General features: G+C 47.4%; 1 protein-coding gene across 2 annotated transcripts in view; it reads right to left on the bottom strand.

Annotated features, from left to right (window-relative positions):
* Positions 1 to 22180, bottom strand: part of PDE2A (phosphodiesterase 2A) — a 350282-nt gene that overhangs the window by 118611 nt on the left and 209491 nt on the right. For both annotated transcript variants that reach the window (XM_072993391.2, XM_078390561.1), the window contains one exon: positions 689 to 778. In XM_072993391.2, coding sequence (XP_072849492.2) covers positions 689 to 778 — 90 coding nt within the window. The remainder of the gene's footprint in view (positions 1 to 688; positions 779 to 22180) is intronic.

Below are 22180 nucleotides of genomic sequence, written 5' to 3'. Positions count from 1 at the left end.
AATCAATCAATCAATCAATCAATCAATCAATCAATCAATCTTCCTTGTTTCATTGCTTTTTGCTGAGACACAACATCCCACGTTACTGGGAATGGAACAGAAAGCAGTCCCATCAGAAGGAGGGGACAGCAAGAGGACGGAGGTTGATGCTGGCTGTGGGATTCTGTAGGTCACAAAAGTAACTTTTCCAAAGTTGGGAGAGAATACAAGTCCATAGGGAAGGTCCCTGCCAGCGCAACCCTTCACTCCTGCCCCCTCAAGCTGGAAGACTACAAGGTTTTGTTCGAACTCCTGGACTGCGTTGGGAGACCCAACAGCCTTGACTCGGTAGGAGTCAACTTTGCCTCTTCTCGTCAAGAAGGCTGGAGGACCAGCAAACCAACCATCCTTCTTTGAGTGATTCAATGTTGGGACTTTTGAGCAAGGTTCTAACCGAGCCCTATCCAGCTCCTTGGCCAACACGCCTGCACACAGATTCAGCTAGAAGAGGAACCACCTCTGAAGGGCGAGACCCAACAGACTTCCTCGTGAGTTGGTGGCTCTTCCTTTCCCGAAGCCCTGTGTGCAGGTGCAGAACAGCCTCCCCGGCAGGGACGCGGTGGCCATAGACCCTGCGCTGAGCCCCCTCTTCCAAGCCCCCACCCTGCAATGCCCCGGTTTCACCAAAACCAGCCGTCCGGCCACTTACCACTTTGGGGAGAACAGAAGCAATGGCATCTTTGGTGACTTCCCGGAGGCTGGAGACGTCGATGACAGAGCCCAGGCTCAGCAAGGCGTCCTGGGGAAGAAGAAAGAGGAGGAGGAGGGAGAGGGAGAGAAAACGTTGTTAGCCGAAGGGCAGTCCTCTTGATTCAGGAAGCTCCCCTCCCTCCCTTCCTGCAATCTGGAACCCCGGGGGCGGTGGGGTGGGACTGGGGTCTTCTGCAAGCAGGCATCCAAGGAAAGGGACGGAAAGAGAAATCTCCAAGATCTGGCTTTTCACAGAGCTTCCAGATCGCATCACAGCCAAACTGTCCATGGACCACGCTCTTTGCATCTACCTGACCCCACCCCAACGTTTCGGATTCCTGATTTGTGGAAGATTTTGACAGAATAGAATGCAATGATATTTGAAGGTTTCTGCGCCTTTAAAGCAGACACGCTTGGAGGGTGGGAGCTTTATGGGGTTAAATAAAGACTAAGAGCTCCGGAGAAGTCCCCCCATTCTCCCCTAATAATTTGTTCAGGTCTTCAGGTGGCCCTCCAGACTTTGCACAGATAGAGAGATGGTAGAGTGCAGTGGTTAGAGCTAGGGTTCCCAACTTTGAGACCCCCCTGATGTTCTTAGACTGCAGCTCCCAGAAGCCTTCGCCCACAGCTGTGCAGGCTAGGATTTCTGGGAGTTGTAGTCCAAGAACATCTGGGGAACCAAGGTTAGGAACCAGTGGGTTAAAGCGCTGGATTGGGACTACGGAGATCCGGATCCTAGACCTCCCTTGGCCATGAGAGTCACGGGTTGGCTTGGGACTAGTCCTTTCGTGTCGGCTTGATCTACCTCACAGGGATGCTGTGAGGACAAAATGCAGAAGAGGGGAGCCACTCACACTGCCTTGAATTCATTATAGAGAAGGCGAGATATACAGTAGTACACCTTGGATTACGGACGCCTCGGTTAATGTACTTTTCGGTTTACGAATGGAAATCCATTGAAAATAATGTCTCATGTATGATTTTTTTTCACAGTACGAAGCAAGATTCCCCAGGATGCATTGCGCCCAGAGGTTTATAGCACCGACCCCGTTCCAATGGCAAACCGTGTTTCGGTTTACAAATTATTCACATGATGTAACGTCCCACAGAACCGATTAAATTCGTAAACGGAAGTACCCCTGTAAGTGGAACAAAGGACTATTGTTTGACTCCAATGTTCTTGTCGATCCCAATCACCCTCAGCCATGGCAGGGAGTGATGGGACGTGTAGTCCACCAACATGAAGGCAATAACTATCTCCAGACCCCACCCTTGCTTTGAATAAGCCCATCAGAAAGGAGCGCCCACTGGCAGACCCGCTTCGTTCGCTCCCTTCACAGCATTGAATTTCCAAATGTATTTGAAGTGTCCTCCTGCTGCCTCCCAAGCCATGCAGTGGACGAACTGGAATTCTAGCAGCCTTTCATTTCTCTCTGGCCTTTCTTGTAAGGAAGGGGACCCCAGGGGGTTTACAGGATTACTTAAAAAAACTAGAGCAGTTTCTAAAACCGAAAACACAGTCAGTTATATTAAAATACTGTTAAACACCAATACTGTTAAACTGTTCTAAGGCAAAATTCAAAACATTAAAAAAAATACATCACACACACTGAAAAATTTCTTTCTCTAAAGCTTATTCAATTTCATTAAAAGGTCTCTCTCTCTTTTGGCTAATCCAGTGAATCCCAAACTAGGGGTCCCCAGATGTTCTTGGACTGCAACTCCCAGAAGCTTTCTGCACTAGAAACGCTGGCCAGGATTTCTGGGAGTTGTAGTCCAACAACATCCAGGGATCCAAGGTTGGGAACCACTGTTCTAGTGGAAAGGAGTTCCACAGCCTGACAGCAGCCACTGAAAAGGCTTTCCTCCTGTGGGTTTTCTCATGAGGATGGTGGCACCAAGAGACACACCTTCCTCCGATGCAGCTGGGACTGCATGGAGAAGAGAGCCACTATAAAAGAGACGGAAAACTTTGACTCCGGTCTTTGCAAACGTAGAGCCCCCTTCCTAAAAAGACGGGAGACCTTCCTCTTTCCCAGAAGGGCCAAAACGCGAATCGAGGGTTGCCACAAGATCTGCAGGACCTTACGGGGACAGTTGGGAAGAGAAGTAAACTTCCTTCCGGTTTTGTTCCTCACCCCAACCGCTGCCACGTTTTGGAAGCTAGCAGAGCATGGGCAGAGTTCCTACTGGTGAAACGTCAGGAAGAACAACCTTCAGAACACGGCCAAAGAGCCTGAAAAACCCACAACAACCATTAGCAGAAGCTCTTGCGTTCCCTCCAGCATTTCGGACATTGAGAACCTGAAGGATACGACACTTTGCCAATGAGAGGGTCTGTGAGCATTATGCATTTTCTATTCTGAGGCACATCTGGCATCAATAAAGAGGGGCACAAATGGGGTGTGTGTGTGGTTCCACTGATATATGAGCGATGCTGCCATGCCAGCTCAGAAGGCCACGGCCACGATGAGAAGCAACAGATGCTATGGCCCTCTTTGCTTCCCGGTTCCGGCTCTTTTAAGTGTCAGATGGGGGGGGGGGGGCTTTACCGCACTCCCAGCTGGTAGAGAGACACAGCACACATGGTTAGCTCCTTCATGATTTTAACGAAGCCCTCCTTAATTTGCCCTGATCTTCTTGCTTGTGAAGATGTGGTGATTGGTGGGCAAGGCATTTGCTCACTCCATTCTTCGGGGACCTCACCTGTTTCCCAAGAATTCTCAAATATTATAAGCAGAAGCTCTGAAATTAAACCTGCCAAGTCCTTGAATGGCATTCATTTAACCCAGGAGACTTGGCTTTCATTTAGAGCTGCTAGATGTTCCTGTTTCACCTCCTAGCATCAGCCCTCCTCCTCCCTCCCTCCTTTATTCTACCCGCACTGGGTCGAGCACCGTTTCCCTTCCCCTTATCGTATTATTATTGTCAGCCTGCCCTTCTCTCAGTATAACAAACCCCGAGAGGAAACGGACACTTCCACCCGAAGTTCTCATTATTGCCTGAGAGTTTACTTAAGGTAAAGTCGTTAAGCACTCTCTGTGCTGTCAAGGCTGGTGGAGATGATTTTAGAGGATGGATCGGGAAAAGTAAACCCATGCAAGGTAATGTAGGTGTCAGAAGGAAGAAACAACCCCCCCAAGAGATTAAAGCGGTATGAAATCTACTCCCTATTGCTGGAATGAATGACTACACAGAATCCAGTGTATTTTTAAAAATTATTTTCTACCTTTGTATCTTGCAAGATGGGAATTCTATGCTGGGTCTTTTGTGCTTTGTGTCTTTAGCACAACATCTGTTTAGCGACGGAGAGGAAATGGCACCCTTTTACGAGGAACCCTACCTTGTGCCCCCTCTACCATTTTTCCCATCTCCCCTGATGCTTTCCACGTTGCTGTTGGTTTGCACTAGGAGTCACTCTTGAGCTAGCGAGAGACGGGAAGACGGCGAAGCCAAGGACGGTCACTCTGCCCAGTTTTTGGCTGGGTATCCATACACCTCTGGACTCAGGAGAGGCACTGTACAAACGGAAAAGCCAAACACCTTCAACCACACGTCCAGGTGTGGACAAAGTGAACGGAAAAGTTGCGTTCCTAAAAAAACCCCACACAGACGCACTTGGGTCAGGACGCCATTAAAACGTCCGCTTGGAAAACGTGCACCCAAATACACTTGGTTCCATTCTCTGTCCTTAAAAAAATCCACATAAAACTGTCATGGAACACATGGGGGGGGCAGGCGGGAGAGAAGGATTCCCTGGCAATGGATTTGATGGATCACCCCTTCCAGAAGGACACCCTTATGAGAAAATGTATCTATTTATTTACTTACAATATTTTTACCCCGCCTTTCTCCTTGAAAAGGACCCAAGGAGGCTTACAACAATGAAAGACAGTATTTAAAGTTGAAAACAATGATATTCAGCCTAAATCTGTCTTCCTGTCATTTGAGTCCATTATTAGGTCTCCTGCATTTGGGGACGACCAAGAACAGATCCTGCCCCTCCTCTGTAGGGCAGCCTTTCAAGTATTTCAGGAGTGCTCTCCGATCTCCCGCCCGTCTTCTTTCCTTTAGGCTAAACATGCCCCATTCATTCATTTTTTTTCCTCATAAAGCTTGAGTTTCCAGCTCCCTGACTCTTCTTGTGGCCCCCCTCGGGACCTGTTCCGGTTTGTCTGCACCCTTCTTAAAAACAGAGTGTCCAGAAGCTGGAACTTGGTGTTCTTTGGTTCTTAAGATAACACGGAGTAACTTTTGACCAAGCGGCATAAAAGTCTAACAAGTGCAGAGTCTTTGCAAAAACCGCTAGAGTATTTGCTGCTAAGAAGCCTCCCCTTATGTGCCAGCACCAACAAAGCCCTTTCGTTTTTAGCCGCTGGTGCTTATCTGATTTTATGATGAATCTGGCAATTCTGAATATTTTTTGCAGCGTTCAGATGGTCCAAAAAGCAAAAGAACAAAACCCACAATGACTCAGCAGCCTGGGCTTTCATTATCAAAGCACAGCAAAGGGCTCTGTTCCCCTGACACCCTGCCTTCCATGAAAGAAAAGAAAAAGGGAGACTTTCTGAATGATTTATTGACAGGGGTCAGGAGGATCAAGGCATGTATCTGTCTCTCTGACAGCCCTCTTTTTTACTGATGAAAGCACCAGCAGCAAAGTTAAGGTGGCCGTCCTGAGAGCTGTGAAGAGGCTGCACAAGGTCCCCTGTAACTTCCCTGGGTGGCTCATTCTTCCCTGGGCTGTTTCATTCAACCATTCCTGCCTGCAAAAAGCAAAATCAAATCTCCTTGGAAATCAGTTATCTCGCCTTCTAAGAAGACGTCTGGTGTGGTCTGGACACAGTTGAAAGGCTTCAGACACCATGTCCCGTAAATAAAATTGGGTCTTTGAACTTGTGGGGGGACGGGACCCAGGCACCTTACTCTCTGTGTCATGATGGTGGGTGGCCAGAAGAGGGAGCTCTTGGGTTGTTCCCCCCTGCTGTTCCACAGTGCCACCACTCCAGATGGCCACAGAAGGTATTGCAACTGAGGTCCATCAAGGGATCCATTGGTCTCTCAGAGTTACATCTGGGTCTAGCAAAATGCTATGTCAGACTCAGCTCCTCATTTTTTTTGGAAAATATTACATTTCCTCAGATTTCGCTGCTCTGCCTGGCTTCAGATTTGGGAAAGTCAAATTTAAAACAAAAAACAAAAAATGGAACCCATAACCCTGGGAGGTGTTGAGCTCTCCAGTGCTGGAGGCCCTCGAGAGAAAAATAGGACCACCTTCTGTCCGATCTGCTTTGATTGGTATTCCTGTCTTGAGCAGGGGGTTGGACTGGATGGCCTTTGAGGGCCCTTCTCACTCCATGATTCCAGCATTCGATCCTGTGATTCTCCCAGAGTCTCCCAGCCAGCATTCCTGGTAACCATTCCCCATCCCCCCCAAAATATATACAGTATATATTGCCCATACTCTGCTTCAAAATATATGTTCTGCCAGTACAAAAATCGAAAGGGCTTCTCCCTTCTTCCTGGGTCCCAATCCACAGAAAGAGGTAAAGGAGAGGCGAATAAGGTGCAGCTGCTAGGATTGCTACCCACACGCTTCGCAGTGACTGCAGACAAGGTGTCGTTCTGCAAAACCTGCCTCTTGCTGTCCCTTGAAGGCCGAAGATGAAAATTTCAGCAGGCATCAAAGAGAATGATGGAGAGGAAAAGGGAGGAGAGACGCCGGAACATGTTCTGCGCACAGAACAGAGACCCGACTTCCCTTCGCAGCCGGAGAGGGGCCTCCTGGTACATCTCTTACTTGAGCCCCGACCTTTTCCTTTGCGCCTGGAATATTTGTTTGTTCCTCGGCGGGGACGGACGCTGTGCCCTCCGAAAATGTCACCGCTGGAGCATGGCTAGATCGGTGACGCTGGCAGATTAAAGCTGTCGCTGGGAGTCAACGCGCCTGCCAAGACCGCCGTTGGGGATGAGTTCTGATCGCAAAGAGACAGTCATGGGCTGCCCTAGTGGCAAAAGCAGCCGTTTGCCCCACAGCACCCGGTCAACCCAACGCAAGGGGTGGGGGAAAGGAAGAATGACATCAGTCATCCTAGGGTAACAACTGCTGCCTTCAGGTCAATTGGTGGACAGGAGGGACAAAGAAAGTATTAGGTTCTTGATCTCCAACACCATCAATTGCCACCTCTGGACGTTCCCTGACATTTAATGGCAAGTTTTCTGTCGTTTGCCTTTTCTGGGTTGTCCTTCCATCTTCTGTTCAACTGGGTTTTCACAGAATCCTAGAATGATGGAGCTGGAAGGGGCCTCTTGAGGCCATCAAGTCCAACCCCCTGCTCAAGGCAGGGGTCCAAATCCAAGCAGATCGGACTGAGGGTGGGCTAGATTTCTCTTGAAGGAGGTTGCAGTGGTTTTTCTTCTTCGCTTGGACTAGAACGGAATTGCAACGCCCACCTTCTCGTTACAGCCAGGCAAAGGGACTCCTGAATTTTGGAGGGTGGGGGGGTGGGGCTCCTGTGCCTTTAATAAAAGCATTCCTCCCTCCCCTTTGAACTATAAAACCCGGACCTACCCCATCCTCTGAACAAGGTATCTTTAACTCCTATCAGGAATTCACCATTTTTCGGCAAAGTGACCCAACGGTCATACACAGACCTCAAGGGGATAGCTAGAGGTAGGGAGTTTCCTCCTCTCTTGTTTTTTTTTTTTTAATGATTTGCTGCTCTTTTGCAGATTTCAAGGTTTCACAAAGAATACTGATAATGCTACTCCTGTCCTCTGACGACGACGGCCACAGAGACTGATGAAACGTTAAGAACAACAACCTTCAGAAGACGGCCAAAGAGCCCGAAAAACCCACAACCACCAATACTGATAATCCCCTTTTGTTTCTTAGCACCGTCATTTTGGCTCCAGTCCTGCTGGCTCTTAACCCTTGAGCCCAGCTAAACTGGGCACAGCTAAACTGTGGGATTCAAGATCACAAGACCTAGTGATGGATACCATTTTTCAGTGGCTTGAAAAGAGGAACAAGTGAATTAATGAAGAGTAGGTGTGCTGGGGGCTACGAATCACAGTAGCTCTATATGGCCTCCAGTATCTGTACTGGTTTCCTTCTTGGTACCAGCTGCAGGGGAACATCCTTCCCCAAAGGCCATAGCTTGGCAGGATCTGTTCTCGATCATCCAGAAGAGCAGGACATGTCATAGCGGGCTCAAGCTACAGGAAGCCAGTTTTAAGCTGAATATCATGGAAAAATTTCTTAAATGTTAGAACAGTGCGATAATGGACTCCCATGACCTCAGAGGGAGGTGGTGAGTGCTCCAACGCTGGAGGCCTTCAAGAGAAAATTGGTTCACTCTCTGTTGGATCTGCTTTGATTGGGATTCCAGCCTGGAGCAGGGGGTTGGACTGGATGGCCTTCGAGGCCCCTTCCAGCTCTATCCTTCTATGATCCCATGATGGAAACAGAATACTGGACCGGTAGAACTTTGGACAGACCCAGCAGGAGTTTTCTTAGTGCACCGCGTGGATTGTCTGGAGGGCACTAGCTCACATATATTTCCACACGGTGTATTTCAAAAGCCAGACTAGTTCAGTTGCATCCACAGACCAACCCTATGACCCTGGGTCAAATGGAGCATCATTGCTGGCTCGCAGGTCATTAGAACGTGGAACAGCCTCCATCTTCCAGAGCGGTGGTTCCAGCAAACGCTTTTGTCCAAGCAATCCGACTTCCCAATAAATCCCAGTTAAAACACTCCCTCTTCTAGTGCGCATGCTTTCTATAACATATAGTTTCTCTCTCTCTTCCTCTCTCTCTCTCTCTCTCTCACACACACACACACACACACACACACACTCACAGAGGTGGGGAGGGAAGAGAGAAAGAGAGCCATTATAAGCTTCTGTTGCCAATGTTGGGCTTTAAGTTGAAGAGGGAAATCCAGCGGAGACTTAGTGGCCGGAAGAGGGCTTCCGACAGGTCTTTCTCAGAGGCCCACTGCCAAGGGAAGGTGGCAAATTTGGGAACTTTAAGAAGTTTGCCAGTGACACCAGCTCAGTCCTGTAACGTCACTTACCTTCCTGGGGCAGGAGATCTACGGGGTGTGGAGTGAACAGACCAGAAAGAATGAATGCACTTAGTGTTCGCATGATGCACCCACCAGCCCAGTTCTATCCCTGCATGTTCTCTTTTGTGAATGGTAGAGCTCAGCTTCCCAGGGCATGAATGAGAAGCAAACCTTCCCTTTTCCTGCAAGAGCTGTAATTGGCTGCCCACTTCTAGGCTGTTAGTTCCGGGAGGCGGCAGGAACGGCAGCCGCTCATCAGCGCTTCCATCTGTTCCCAATTTCTCTCGGCCTGGCACTCAACCTCCCCTCCTGCCCTTCCCCAGTCCTCCTTGAAATTCTATTATCTCTGCGGTGTTAATGATGGAATGCAACAGCCACCAGAAACTCTACGGAGATGAAAAGAGTATTTGAAGTTTTCAACCGCTGCTCCTCTCGCCACCCCAGATGTGAACAGTCAGATGTGGATGGCCTTTGCTGTTTTGTTTTGGAAGGAATCAAATGGAGAAAGGAAATTAAACAGGAAGAGAGGAAAATAATCTTGTATGTTGTCTAGGGTCCGTCAGCACAAAATACCTCTGTGTGTCACTCTTGGCGTCATCTTTCAAACACTGTCAGATGCTAGATATACAGTAATTGCAGGTCAGCCATTAAATACGGACACCATTGCATGTCAGCGGCCAAATATTGTTAGTTGTGAAAGATCTGCTCTTGCCATTTGTCAGGTATTCGTGGTGGCATAAATTCCCCCAGAGAGAGCCAGAACTGGTCTGAGAAAACCAAACGGCTTCCCTGTAAAACTCAGAAAAATTGCTCCGTTTATTCCTAGCTGAGTGAGATCTACTCATGACTCCTGTTCTGTCTTCGGGAACACAAAGGTGAATCTAACGCTCTCACGAATCTCCTTTTCCAGAGCTCTCAGTTTAAAACCCCCGGTCAGAGAACAAGCTCTGGGGCCGTCCTCTTGGCCCCCAGTTTGAGGATTCCGGAGTTGCGGTCCAAAACAAGGAAAGTTTCTAAGCTCTGAGAGAGAAATGCGTTGATTTACAAGGCTTGCTATTTCCGAACAAGGGGGACGGGACAGATGAAAATGGTGTCCGACCCTCTCCTCAGGAGCCTGACAGAACTTTATAGAGCTCCCGGGGGAGACCAGAAGCCTGTGTTCATCACAGCTGGCATGTATTTCAAAGGATGTTAACTCCAGTGTGACCCAGAGGAATAGTCTGCACCTCGTACCACCCTTCCTTCTTCTGAATCTCCTTTCATTTCTCTGACCCATGCCAGAAAGATAAATGGAGTGCCCAAAAAAATCTTGACTTTTCTTCTTATTAAATAGGTACATGCAAAGCAGATACTGTATACCAGTGGTCCTCAAAGTTGGGCCTCTAGATGTTGTTGAACTACAACTCCCAGAAGCCTTCGCCACCACCTCTGTTGGCCAGGATTTCTGGGATTTGAAGTCCAAGAACATCTGGAGGCCCAAGGTTGGGGACCACTGCTGTACACAGTATATCACAGAAGTGAGGACACCCCCTCACATTTCATAAATATTTTAGTCCATCTTTTCATGTCACAACACTGAAGAAATGACACCTGGCTACAATGTAAAGCAGTAAGTCTACAGCTTGTATAACAGTGTCAATGAGCTGTCCCCCCCAAAAAAAATAACGCAACGCACAGCCATTAATGTCTAAACCGCTGGCAACAAAAGTGAGGACGCTCCTAAGGGACAAGGTCCAAATTGGGGCCAAGTCGCCGTTTTCCCTCCCTGGTGCCAGGAGACCCACTAGAGTCACAAGTCTCAGGTGTCCAAATTGGGCACAAAGTGTCAATATTTTGTGTGGCCACCCTTATTTTCCAGCCCTGCCTTCACCCTCTTGGGCATAAAGTTCACCAGAGCTTCACAGGTTGCCCCGAAGTCCTCTTCCACAAACATTACTATTTATTATTTATATTTCTTTAAAATATTTTTATCCCACCTTTCTCCTTAAAAAAGCATCCGTGCCGCTTTTTTGGAAATGCAACCCCCCAGAAACCTCTCCAGGCAGCACGGGGGCATCTGTAGCCCAAAGGGAGCACATCCAAACTCTGCAGATAACTGGTTGTTGTGGGTTTTTGGGGCTCTTTGGCTCTTTGTTCTGAAGGTTGTTCTTCCTAACGTTTCACCAGTCTCTGTGGCCATGGGCATCTTCGGAGAACAGCTCTCTGCAGATAACTGTCCAAATCACTGCTTGCCACTAAACAGGAACTCTTCAAATCAAATGCCAGTGAATGTAGAAAAGAAACCCTGGCTTTTAGTGACTGATGAGTCTTCACAGAATATTTGGCTTCGTATGCCGCAGAAGAGAATTCCTGGAGGAGAAATGTTCCCCCTTGGACTCCACTCTTGGCACCAGAGGCCAAAAGCAGCCATTCCAGGTTTATTCGTTCTTTTCCCCCTTTCCAGCTGTTCCAGAGAGACTTCTGGTGAGCAAAGGGTGGTTTATTAGCCTGCCTGCTTGTTAACGGTAATTGTTCCTTTGATAGCGGTACTGCGGTGTGGTGCGATGACCCCGGAGCTGATCTGTCGAGCACTCTCAGCTGCAACTTTGACTCAGAAATGCCTCTCTAAATGGCATGATCTCTTGGGCTCCAGCAAATTTGGAATGTCAAACAAAAAAGAACCCTTTACGGGTAAGATAACAGGGGAGAATGGTTATTAGTAGGTTCACCTCTAACTAGGGAGACATTTTGCTTTTAGTGGAAAACAACTGACCAAGAGAAAGCTGGAGATGAACAGCTTTGGAGCATCTGAGGAAAAAGCTCAGATGCACTGCTTGGAGGGGGAAAGTTTTTTTTTTTTGGCACTGTAACTCTGAGAATTCCCCCACCCAACGCAGACAATGGGATTCTGGAAGCTGAGTTATTCTAGAGCAGATCATAAAGTGCTCACTCTGCAAGCACCTTGAAAATAATGCAGCAACAACTAGAAGCCAACAGGGATTTGTCAAGAACAAATCCTGCCAGACTAATTTGATCTCATTTTTTGATCAGGTCACCTTCCTGGTAGACAGCAGGAATGCTTTAGACATAATATATCTTGATTTCGCCAAAGCTTTTGCCAAAGTGCCCCATGATATTCTGATTAGCAAGCTAACTAGCTCTGGGCTGGATAGAACAACTGTCAGGTGGATACAGAGTTGGTTACAGAATCGACCTCAGGAGGAAAAATAGTCAGTTAAAAGACGAGTGATCCTTGTCTCAGTAATATTACATGTGAGAAAGATCTTGGAATTGTTGTAGATCATAAGCTAAATATGAACCAACAGTGCGATGCAGCTGTCAAAAAAGGCCAATGCTATTTTAAGCAATATTAACATAAGTACAATCTCAAAATCTCCTGAAACACTAGTTCCCTACTGTTTAGCACTGGTTAGGCCTCCTCTAGAGTACTGGGTACATTTCTGGATGAGAAGGATGCTAACAAAGTGGAGCAAGTTCAGAGGAGGGCAACAAGGAGGATCAGGGAACTAAAAACCAAGCCCTGTGAGGGAAAACTGAAAGATTTGGTCACTTTTAGCTTTGAGAAAAGAAGACAGAGGGGAGACCAGAGAGCCCTCTTCAAATACTTGAAAGATTGTCCTACAGAGGAGGAACAGTATCTGTTCTTGATCATCCCAGAGTGCAAGAAATATAATAATGGGCTCAAATTACAGGAAGCCAGATTTAGGCTGAATAAACTTCTTCTTAACTGTTAGAGCAGTAGGACAATGGAACCAGTGACTTTTGGAGGTGGTGAGTCCTTCAACCCTGGAGTCATTCAAGGGAAAATGGGGACACCCTTTGTCTGATCTGCTTTGATCCAGATTCCTGCCTTGAGCAAGGGGTTGGACTCGATGGCCTTAAAGGCCCCCTGCCAATTCCATTATTCTCGGGTTCAATGAATCCATGTATTTCAAAAAGCAATTCACTCGCTCCCCCCAGCACAGAACTCCCAGCTCCAAGGTGCCAGAGACAAAAACATGATGCCAGGTCAGCATGGCCAGGAGCAGAAACAGCTTTTCAGAAGAAGAAGAATTTGATGAACGTGTTGAAGAGAGATCTCTCCAAGGTGGCCATCAAAGGAGAATCCGAAGGACAGATGTCAAATTTCATCCCACAGGGTTGACAGGCCACTGACAGGTTCCGCCTGCTCTCCATATATAAACGTCCTGGAGATGGTGGGTCGGCACATGGTGGGTTGAGAAGGGGGCACCGGGCACAAGGTGGAGCCGTCAGAGGTCTGCTCTTGAGCGTCTTATTCTTGCTTGAGCAGGAAGAACACAAAGAGATGGGTTGGAGGACACCGATGTGGGGCAAGCCGGGAGCTTGAGAAAACTCCCATAGCCATAGGCTGTGTTGCCTGGGGGAGGATGGGAACTATGATCTAAAAACAAACTCTGGGTGGGCCAAAGATCCATGCAGGACACTCGGGACATAAACAACAACAGGAGGCAAGACTGGATCTGAGACGGTGGGGCTTCTTCCTTGCAGTTGCTCCTCCTCTTGATCATTTTAGAATGGCAGAGCTGGAAGGGACCTGATGGAGCATCACGTCCAGCCCCTGCCAAGGAGGCACCATGGGGGAATCGAACTCTCAACCTCCCGCTTCGCAGCCAGATGCCGAAAGCACTGAGCTATCCAGCCAGCTACTAATCATGTGCTGTCCAGCCAATTCTGACTTATGGCGCCTCTTTTTCAGGTAAAGAACACTCAGGAGCGGTTTCCCATTCTCTTTTTCTTCTTCTGGGGACATCCCGGGACTGTGCAGCTTGCCCAAGGCCACCCAGGCTGGCTCTTCTCCCAGAGAGGCACACAGTAGGGGGAATGGGACTCCCAACTTCTGGCTCCAAACCACTGAGCTACCAAGGAGTGACACCCTTTCCCCAAGAGTCTTCATAGTATGATGAAGAGAAATCTCCCTCTCTTCCCAACTTTCATTGTCTTAAGAACCTCTTATGCTCTTTTCTTTTGTTAGAAAACTTGGAGATGAACTTCATGTAGCAAAAGGGCCTCTTTGTTTCTGTTCATGGAGTTTGCCAATTCCTGCTCCAGGTGGATCGCGTTGAGTCAGAACTCTCCCCTGGACTGCAAGGAGAACAAACCTATCCATTCTAAAGGAAACCAACCCCGAGTGCTCCCTGGAAGGACAGATCCTGAAGCTGAGGCTCCAGTACTTTGACCATCTCATGAGAAGAGAAGACTCCCTGGAAAAGACCCTGACGTTGGGAAAGTGTGAAGGCAAGAGGAGAGAAGGGGACGACAGAGGACAAGATGGCTGGACTGGATCACCAAAGCTACCAACATGAATTTGGCCCAGTTCTGGGAGGCTGTGGAAGACGGGAGGGCCTGGCATGCTCTGGTCCATGGGGTCACGAAGAGTCGGACACGGCTAAATGACTAAACAACAACAATATAACGTTAAGGGTTCCTATAGTGTTATTGTTATTGCTGTTGACTAAAGTTTGGGAATTGATGCTTTTGGATTGTGGTGCTGGAGGAGGCTCTTGAGTGTCCCTTGGACTGCAAGGAGAACAAACCTATCCATTCTGAATGAAATCAACCCTGAGCGCTCCCTGGAAGGACAGATCCTGAAGCTGAGGCTCCTGTCCTTTGGCCCTCTCATGAGAAGACAAGACTCCCTGGAAAAGACCCTGATGTTGGGAACGTGTGAAGGCAAGAGGAGAAGAGGATGACAGAGGACGAGATGGCTGGACAGGGTCATCAAAGCGACCAACTCTGGGAGGTCATGGAAGACAGGAGGACCTGGCGTGCTCTGGTCCATGGGGTCACAAAGAGTTGGACCTGACTTAACGACTAAACAACAAACAACAAGCAAAGGGCCTCAGCTGTCGAAAACCCACAAAACAGAATGCGGCAGAAGATGCACCTGCAACCAGACCCACTGCTTTCAGCTGCCAGAGCGCACTCTGTCCACATAGTTCAGGCTCTCGTCTGTCCTCTTCCTCCCTCATCTCTTCTTCCGTGCCGTCCACGGGCTCCCTGCTCTTACCACAATCGCATCAATTAATTTCCAAAGAGGAAGCCATGTTAGCCTGTCTCAGCATGTTTGTAAGAGGGAGGGGGGAAAAGGAGTATTATAGCACTTTCAGGACTAACAATTGTATTTCTTTGCAAGCTGTGGTGGATCAAAGCCCGCTCTGAGTGTTCGTGGAAGTGGATTTGGAGGCACAAAAGGCTCACACTGAAATAAAATCATTAGTCCTCAAAATGGCCACAATATTTGGACTTTTCTTCTCCTCTTCTTTCGCCAGCACGTCACGTAACGAGACCTGGCTCAGCAGACTGAAGCCTGTGGCTTCCTTTATTGAGTCAGTCCATCTTGTATTGGGTCTTCCTCTTTTCCTGCTACCTTCCACCTTTCACAGCCTGATTGTCTTTCCCAGAGAATCCTGCCTTCTCAGGATGTGCCCGAAGTTGGACAGCCTCAGTTTCAACCTTTTTCCTCTCCAAAGAAAGTTCAGGCTTGATTTGATCGAGGACCTACTGGTTCATCTTTCTGGCAATCCAGGGTATCTGCAAAGCTCTCTCTAGCACCACATTGCACATTAGTCATCCACCCTCCCCAGTTTTCTCCACCGCCCAGCTTTCAAATCCATAACTGAGTAATCAGGAATACTACAGAAGATATGAATAGCTCAGTGGTTTCCACCTCTGGCTGCAGAGCCAGAGGTTGGGAGTCCGATTCCCCACACTGGGCCTTACTTGACAGGGGCTGGACTGGATGACCTCTAGGGTCCCTTCCAGCTCTGCCATTCTATGGCTGTTGTTGACACATCCTTACTCTTGAGTGTCTCCTCTAGTTCTTTCATTCTTGCCCTTCCGAGTCTCAATCTTCTTCTGATTTCTCGGCCGCCGTCTCCATTTCAATGGACGATTGGATCAGGTGTACAAAATGGTTAACAATTTCAGTTTTTTTTTTCATTGTCACTGTTAAAGTTCTGCCGTTCTACTTTTGTCATGGATTTTGGCTTCTTAATGCGCGCTTGCAATTCTGCTTATACAACTTCTTGTTTCACCTCCATCCGGAGTCATCTCAAGCCACTGCTGCTTTCGACTAGCCATCTGGTGTCATCTCCGCATCTTAAATGGATGATGTTTCTTCCACCAGCGCTCACTCCTCCTTCATCTGGATCTAATCCAGCCTTCTCTATGATGTGATTTGTTGACTGAACAGACAGGGAGATAAAACACACCCTTGCCCGATCCTTTTGCCAGAACAGAAAACCCCTCTATATTTTCTCTTTTGTCCAAAGTATTTATTGCCCATCCAAGCGATCAAGGTCATGGCACACAGACATTTCTTTTAATTAAACCTTATACCGCGTCGCTCACCTAGTTTTCTATTAGTATTTCCCATGGTACAGAAACCCTGTATACAGATATAGCTCCAGCCAGGGCAATATTTTCCACCCGAGCCAGCTTCCTCTTTATCGCTGTCCCTCCTTATTGATGATCCCTCCTTATTGATGTCCCTCCTTATTGATTGATACTCTGCTCTTTGTGGGTGGAGAACGCATCATGGGCAAGGTGGTGCTTTCAGGCTTCTCTTACTTGAACACCCTCTTTGCACACAATCTTCAAAGGTGCGTCCTCGTTCACACATTATTCATTCGTTTGCAGTCCCACCCAGTCTGCCAAGGATCAGCTTCGCTTGGGAAAGTCAGCGTTCCTCATGGAGGAAGAGGAAGGCTCCTTCTTCCCGGCTGGTATCTTCTCTGCACGGGGTTCTCCAATGTGCTGCCAGATAACCCGGGCAAGAGAAGAGAAACGGCCAGATCCCAGCACAAAAGAGGTCTTCCATCCATCCGCCCCACGGTCCCTCCTGACATCCTCCTTATAGCGTGTCTGCCTGGAAGTGGTTTTCTCTGCCGATAGCAGCTGAATCACTGAGCTGTAGATTTGGAAGGAAACCCAGGGGTCATCTAGTCCAACCCAATGTCAGTTCAGGAACAGGTTAGTTCAGGTCTTTGGCTGCAGGGCCAGAGGTTGGGAGTTCGATTCCCCCACTGTGCCTCTTTGATAGGAGCTGGACTCCGTAACCCATTGGGTTCTTTCCAGCTCTGCAGTTCTAAAACTATGATGATAGCTGTACCCTAAAGCATCTGGACAGGTGGCAATCTAAACTCTGTTTGGAAACATCCAACTTATGCAAGTCCACCACCTTCCGAGGTAGTCCATGACACTGCCAAGCCCTTCTCCCCCTGAGGATGTTCTTACTCATATTTTAGCTGGCACCTCTCTCTCTCCCCCTCTAGTTTGAATCAGTGGGTTGTCCTCTGGAGCAGCAGGGGAAAAAGGTTCAGCGTGACAGTCCTTCAGCTCTGGTGTGCCTGTGGGTGTGTTTTATACAACTGCAGAGGGAAGGCGCTCCCAAGTTGTAAGAAAGAAATAAAGATCAAAGTCTTGCAATTAGTCTTGCCCGAGGCAAGAGGCTTTGAGGTCCTCTAGCTAGGGGTCCCAGCCCCAGCAGGGGTTTCATCCAGACAGCACTTTTGGAAGAACAGCAAACCACGTTATGTGTCTCAGAAAAAGAGACAGCAGGAAAGGCACAGAGAGATTATGGTTCAGGGCCTGGAAATCTTTCCATCTTTAGAGGACACAGTGACTCCGAGTGGAACATCCAGGCCAAGAGCTGAGGGTTGGGGGTTCTCTTGCCAGCCTGGTAGAACTGTTAAAGGATTAGCGGAACAACGGCCTTGAAGCACCTTAAAGGCTAACAAGTTTTAGCTGGCCTAAAACAAACAGAGAGAGAGAGAGAAAAAGAAATCTGCCTGCTGAGTGATATTGGGAGGATACTCAATGGGGCGGATGGAAGACTGAGTCTATTTATTTATTTATTTATTTAAAATATTTTAATCACACATTTCTCCTTTAAAAAAGAATCCCAGGCAGCTACCTTGTTGGGATAGAACTCAGGTCATGCGCAGAGGCTTGACTGCAGGACTGCAGTTTAGCCTCTGCCCCAAGAGGCTCTCTGGCCATCTCTGAGCCCTTACATCCTGGTTTTGGGTCAAAACAGACATGACAGCAGGTTTGGCCATTTGAAACAAAGTGCCCTAAAGAGCTTAAGCTCGTTTCCCTGTTCCCTGGTGGCGTTCCCCAACTCTACAAATTACTGATCAGCTCATTTTGTGATTGGCCCCCCCGGGATTGGCTTCCTTTGCAACGTGGCTGGCTCATTAGTGAAGGCCACGTTTCTGGAGGGAAAATGTTTCAACACCTTCTAATGGTGACGCTAGCATCTCCTCTTGCCCTTCAACGGATAAAAATCCATGAAATCTTTAGATTTGTTCTTGCTTCATTCCGTTCCCAAGATCACCGCGACATGAAGCATTTGGACGCACAGAAACACACCACGTTCTCCTTGGACAATTAAATACATTTGCAACCCTCTATCTTTTCTTAAATCCCATTTACTATCTGGCTTGGCCTGAAAGATTCCGGGGAACTGCACAATGCTGCATATTTTCTGCTAGAGAGCCCCAGTCCTCTGTCAAAAACTACATTTCCCAGAAGCCCTTGGGCAACAGGAGTTACTAATTAACTCCTTTATGGGGTATCCGAGCAATGTAACCGCAGGCAGATGTCATTGTACTCCAGATAGTATGCTACTCCCTCTCTGTCTTCCTGTCATATCCATTTGCTAGTCTTACATTATTCAACCTTTAGCGTGTGGAGCTTCATTTCATTTCCTGTAACATTACATTTGTCTTCTACTTTTTCAGTACAAATAGAACTCTAGGCACCGATATAATCTCTATAAGTCTCTACAGTTCTGTGAAGCTTTTAAGGGCATCCTCCCGTAAGTTTTTTTTTAATAGAAGTTCCTATAGCCTGTGATAACTTGGGTTTTTTTTTTCTCGTTATTATATCTGTGTTTCTGGCTGTTTTGGATTATTGCTTTCATTTGTAAACTACTTAGAGTAGTGTTATACATGAAGTCAGCAATGTAGTAAAGGTAAAGATTCCCCTTGACCTTTAGTTCAGTTATGTCTGATTCTAGGCCACCGTGCTCATCTCTGTTTCCAAGCCATAGAGCCAGCGTTTGTCCGAAGACGGTTGCCGTGGTCATGTGGCCAGCGCAACCAGACATGGAACGCCATGACCTTCCCACCGTGGTGATAACTATTTATCTACTCACATTTTTACATGCTTTCGAATGGCTAGGTTGGCAGGAACTGGGACAAGTGACAGGAGGTCACTCCGTCGCATGGATTCAATCTTATGACTGCCGGTCTTCTGACCCTGCAGCACAGAGGTTTCTGCGGTTTAACCTGCAGTGCCACCCCATCCCTAGACGTCAGCAATATAGAAATAAACAAATAAATCTCTAAGGACTGCACAGCTGGAAGGGATCCTCTGAATCATCAAGTGCAACTCCGGTCAAGGATGCCCAGTGGGGGAATCGAACTCCCAACCTCTGAGAGCTAAACTATGGAGCTATCCAGCAGTTCAGCAGCTAAAACACTACATTATAATTACAAGATGAAAGTGAGTTATTAACAACAACTCTGTTGGAAAAGTACGGTGATATTGAAACAAGAGGAACTTACGCAGAAGATAACGCGAGGCGGCAGAAATGGACATTTTTATCAGAAGTGATGAAAGTCTGTCCTATACAAAAGGCAACTGAACAATGGGATTTATTTTATAAATGGTTAAGAGTCACCAGATAGTGCTTGAATAACACAGATCAAAACTAGGATGTAAACCTGAACTAAAATCTGGAAGGCAGAGAATAGTAGAAAAGCGGAAAGTATGAATTTTGATATTCCAATAGGAATATAGACTGGATGTCAGTATATTTTGTGTTTCTCCTCCCCCCTTTTTTCCCTTTATACTCCCTTTTACCTTCTGTATCCCATACCCTATCCCAAGTTATTTTAAAAAAACAACAACACCTCTGTTGGAGAGTAAAACAGAAAAACCAGAAACACCATCCCATCGTTAAAATTTACTTCAGGGATACAGTTCAGTTTGTAACCCCCCCCAGAAGGATAACAAGACCAGCGCTATCCACGTCTCCCTTAGTTGGGAATTTTAAAACGTGGGAGAAACTGTCAAGTACCCCCTGCCTTTTGTGGAGATAAACTGTCAGGGAAACGACACTTTTAACCAAGGAAAAATTGGGTTTCTTCTGACACTTTGGTCAAGAGGATCATGCTTCCTTAGTTTCTCCTTCATCAGGCCGGACGGATGAGGCAACCATCACCGTAAAGGCAAGATTTCAAGAAAGAAGTACCTCAAAAAAAAAAAAAAAAGAAAAAAAAAGAAAGAAAGAAAAGAAAAGAAAGAAATAAAGAAATAAAGAAAAAGAAAAAAAGAAAAAGAAAAAAGAAAAAAGAAAGAAAGAAAGAAAAGAAAAAAGACATCTAAGGACAGGAAGGCGTCATGAAACAACAGAATGACGTAACAGCCTGTTTTGGGAGTCAAGGAGAAAACTCCCACCCACCCAACCCCTCCTGCCTTTTCTGCAAGCAGCCTGCAAATGTTGTGAATGTGGCAAACTGGAAGCCTGTTTTTAAACGAAAAGCCTCATTTGTGAAGAGCTGTTGTAAGCAGGAGCGGTGGGAGGAGAGCAATTGACCAAGATTTCAGGCTGAAACAGACTTTCTCGCAGATGCCAAGACTGGAATATTCAAGAGGGCCAAAATACCCATCAGGGATATTAAGCCTCATGCATTAAAATGTCATTCATGTTTCCGAGATGAAGTTAAACCATCAAAGCTGGAAGGAACATGGCTTTACATCAGCCCTAACGAGAAGCCTGGCCTCCCTTCCCCCCCCCCCGCTTTGGCAGCGACCAGGACTCTGTACAGTGCACAGACCAGCTAAGCTGAAATCCTTCTGTGCCCCTTAAAGGGAACCCAGTGGCTCACTCTTGGTGAGCTAATTGGGTTTCAGACATCCAAGCGACCTTTAGCAGCTGGCTTGGTGAAGCCCAATTTTCAACAAATTTGGAGGGACTTGAGAGTGATGGGAAGCTTCACAGTGATTTCGGTGTCTCTAGGTGCCTGGGGAAAACTTTCCTGGAGGGGGGAGTCTTCTTGTAGGTGTATACTGTAGCTTGGATGTCCAAAACCCAATCTTCACCAAGAAGGATTGGAGAAGAGAGTCAGAGGACGTTTTCCTCCAGATTCAGCGTTTCTCTGTGCCTGGGGGTCTGTTTTATAGCCAAATGAATTGACAAATCAAAATCACTAAAAATTCACTGATTCGTATTTGTGGGGGGGGGGTCATTGATTCGTACAAATACGAATCGACAAATTAGTAGTTTTTGAATAAATTTGGAGATTGATTTTTAAATTCATTTCCATCTCCAACAATAACTCTTCAGAAGTCATACAATCTATATGGGCCAGATCTGGTCCCAATGATTTATTAGATGAACTAGCCATTCATTACCCAGCGTGCAGCCTAATTACTAGTAACGGATAGTGAGACGGACTAGGACTCTGGAGACCAGGGTTCAAATCCCTGCTCAGCCATGGAAGATATCGTGTTAGGGTCACTATAAGTCATTCCCCATCTCACAGCCTAGAACAACAACAAACCCATTCAAGCTATTCGCTTCTACTGCTGCCTCAATGTGGTCTGCTGAGGATGGAAACACGAAGGTGAACAGATCCGAAAGGCCATTTTCTTTGTCCAGCAAAACCTGGACAAACTCAAGGTTTCAGAGGCACCACTGACACGCACACTGGTGCCAGCAGCAATGTTTCCTGCAGTGTGAATAAGAAAGAAGACCTCAGGATGAGAACTACCTTCAAAGCCATGCTTCAGCCTGCTAAAGTGATTGCAGGCGAAAGGGGAGGGGAGAAGGATGTTTCACTCCCCCAGAGAATCTGTTCATCTACTTTAATATCCACAGACACCGGACGCTGGGCATCCATTATGCATGCACATTATATAAAAGGTACAGACCAGTGGTTCTTAACGTGGGCAATAATGCCCCCCAAGGGGCGATTTCATTTTTCAGGGGGGCGGTAGAATGAAAAGGGGCGGTGTGGGGGTGAAAGAACAGAAGGGGGGTGGTAGGGGGCGCTGGAGTGAGCCAAACCTATGAAGGGGACCTCAGCCGCAGTGCTGGCAGTAGATCCGGTGCTGCTGCTGCTGCTAGATGATCCAGCTCTTTGTACCTGCCACGTCTCACCTTTCTCCTTTAGGGGAGCATTGAGTGTGGATCGGGTGGAAGGAAAGGGTCTCTTGGGTCCTCATCCTCGCCCCGTGAAGCGCTTCCTCGCACCCGGGTGGGGAGGGAGACTAGGTGGGTGGGTGGGTGGGTGGGTAAGATGTCATCACCTCAGGGAGGGGGGCGATGATAACTTCCTCAATGGCTC

Source organism: Pogona vitticeps, chromosome 3 (assembly GCF_051106095.1).
Source record: "Pogona vitticeps strain Pit_001003342236 chromosome 3, PviZW2.1, whole genome shotgun sequence".
Lineage (NCBI taxonomy): Eukaryota > Metazoa > Chordata > Lepidosauria > Squamata > Agamidae > Pogona > Pogona vitticeps.
The sequence above is the reverse complement of the archived record's forward strand: the minus strand, read 5'-3'. Positions and strand labels throughout refer to the sequence as shown.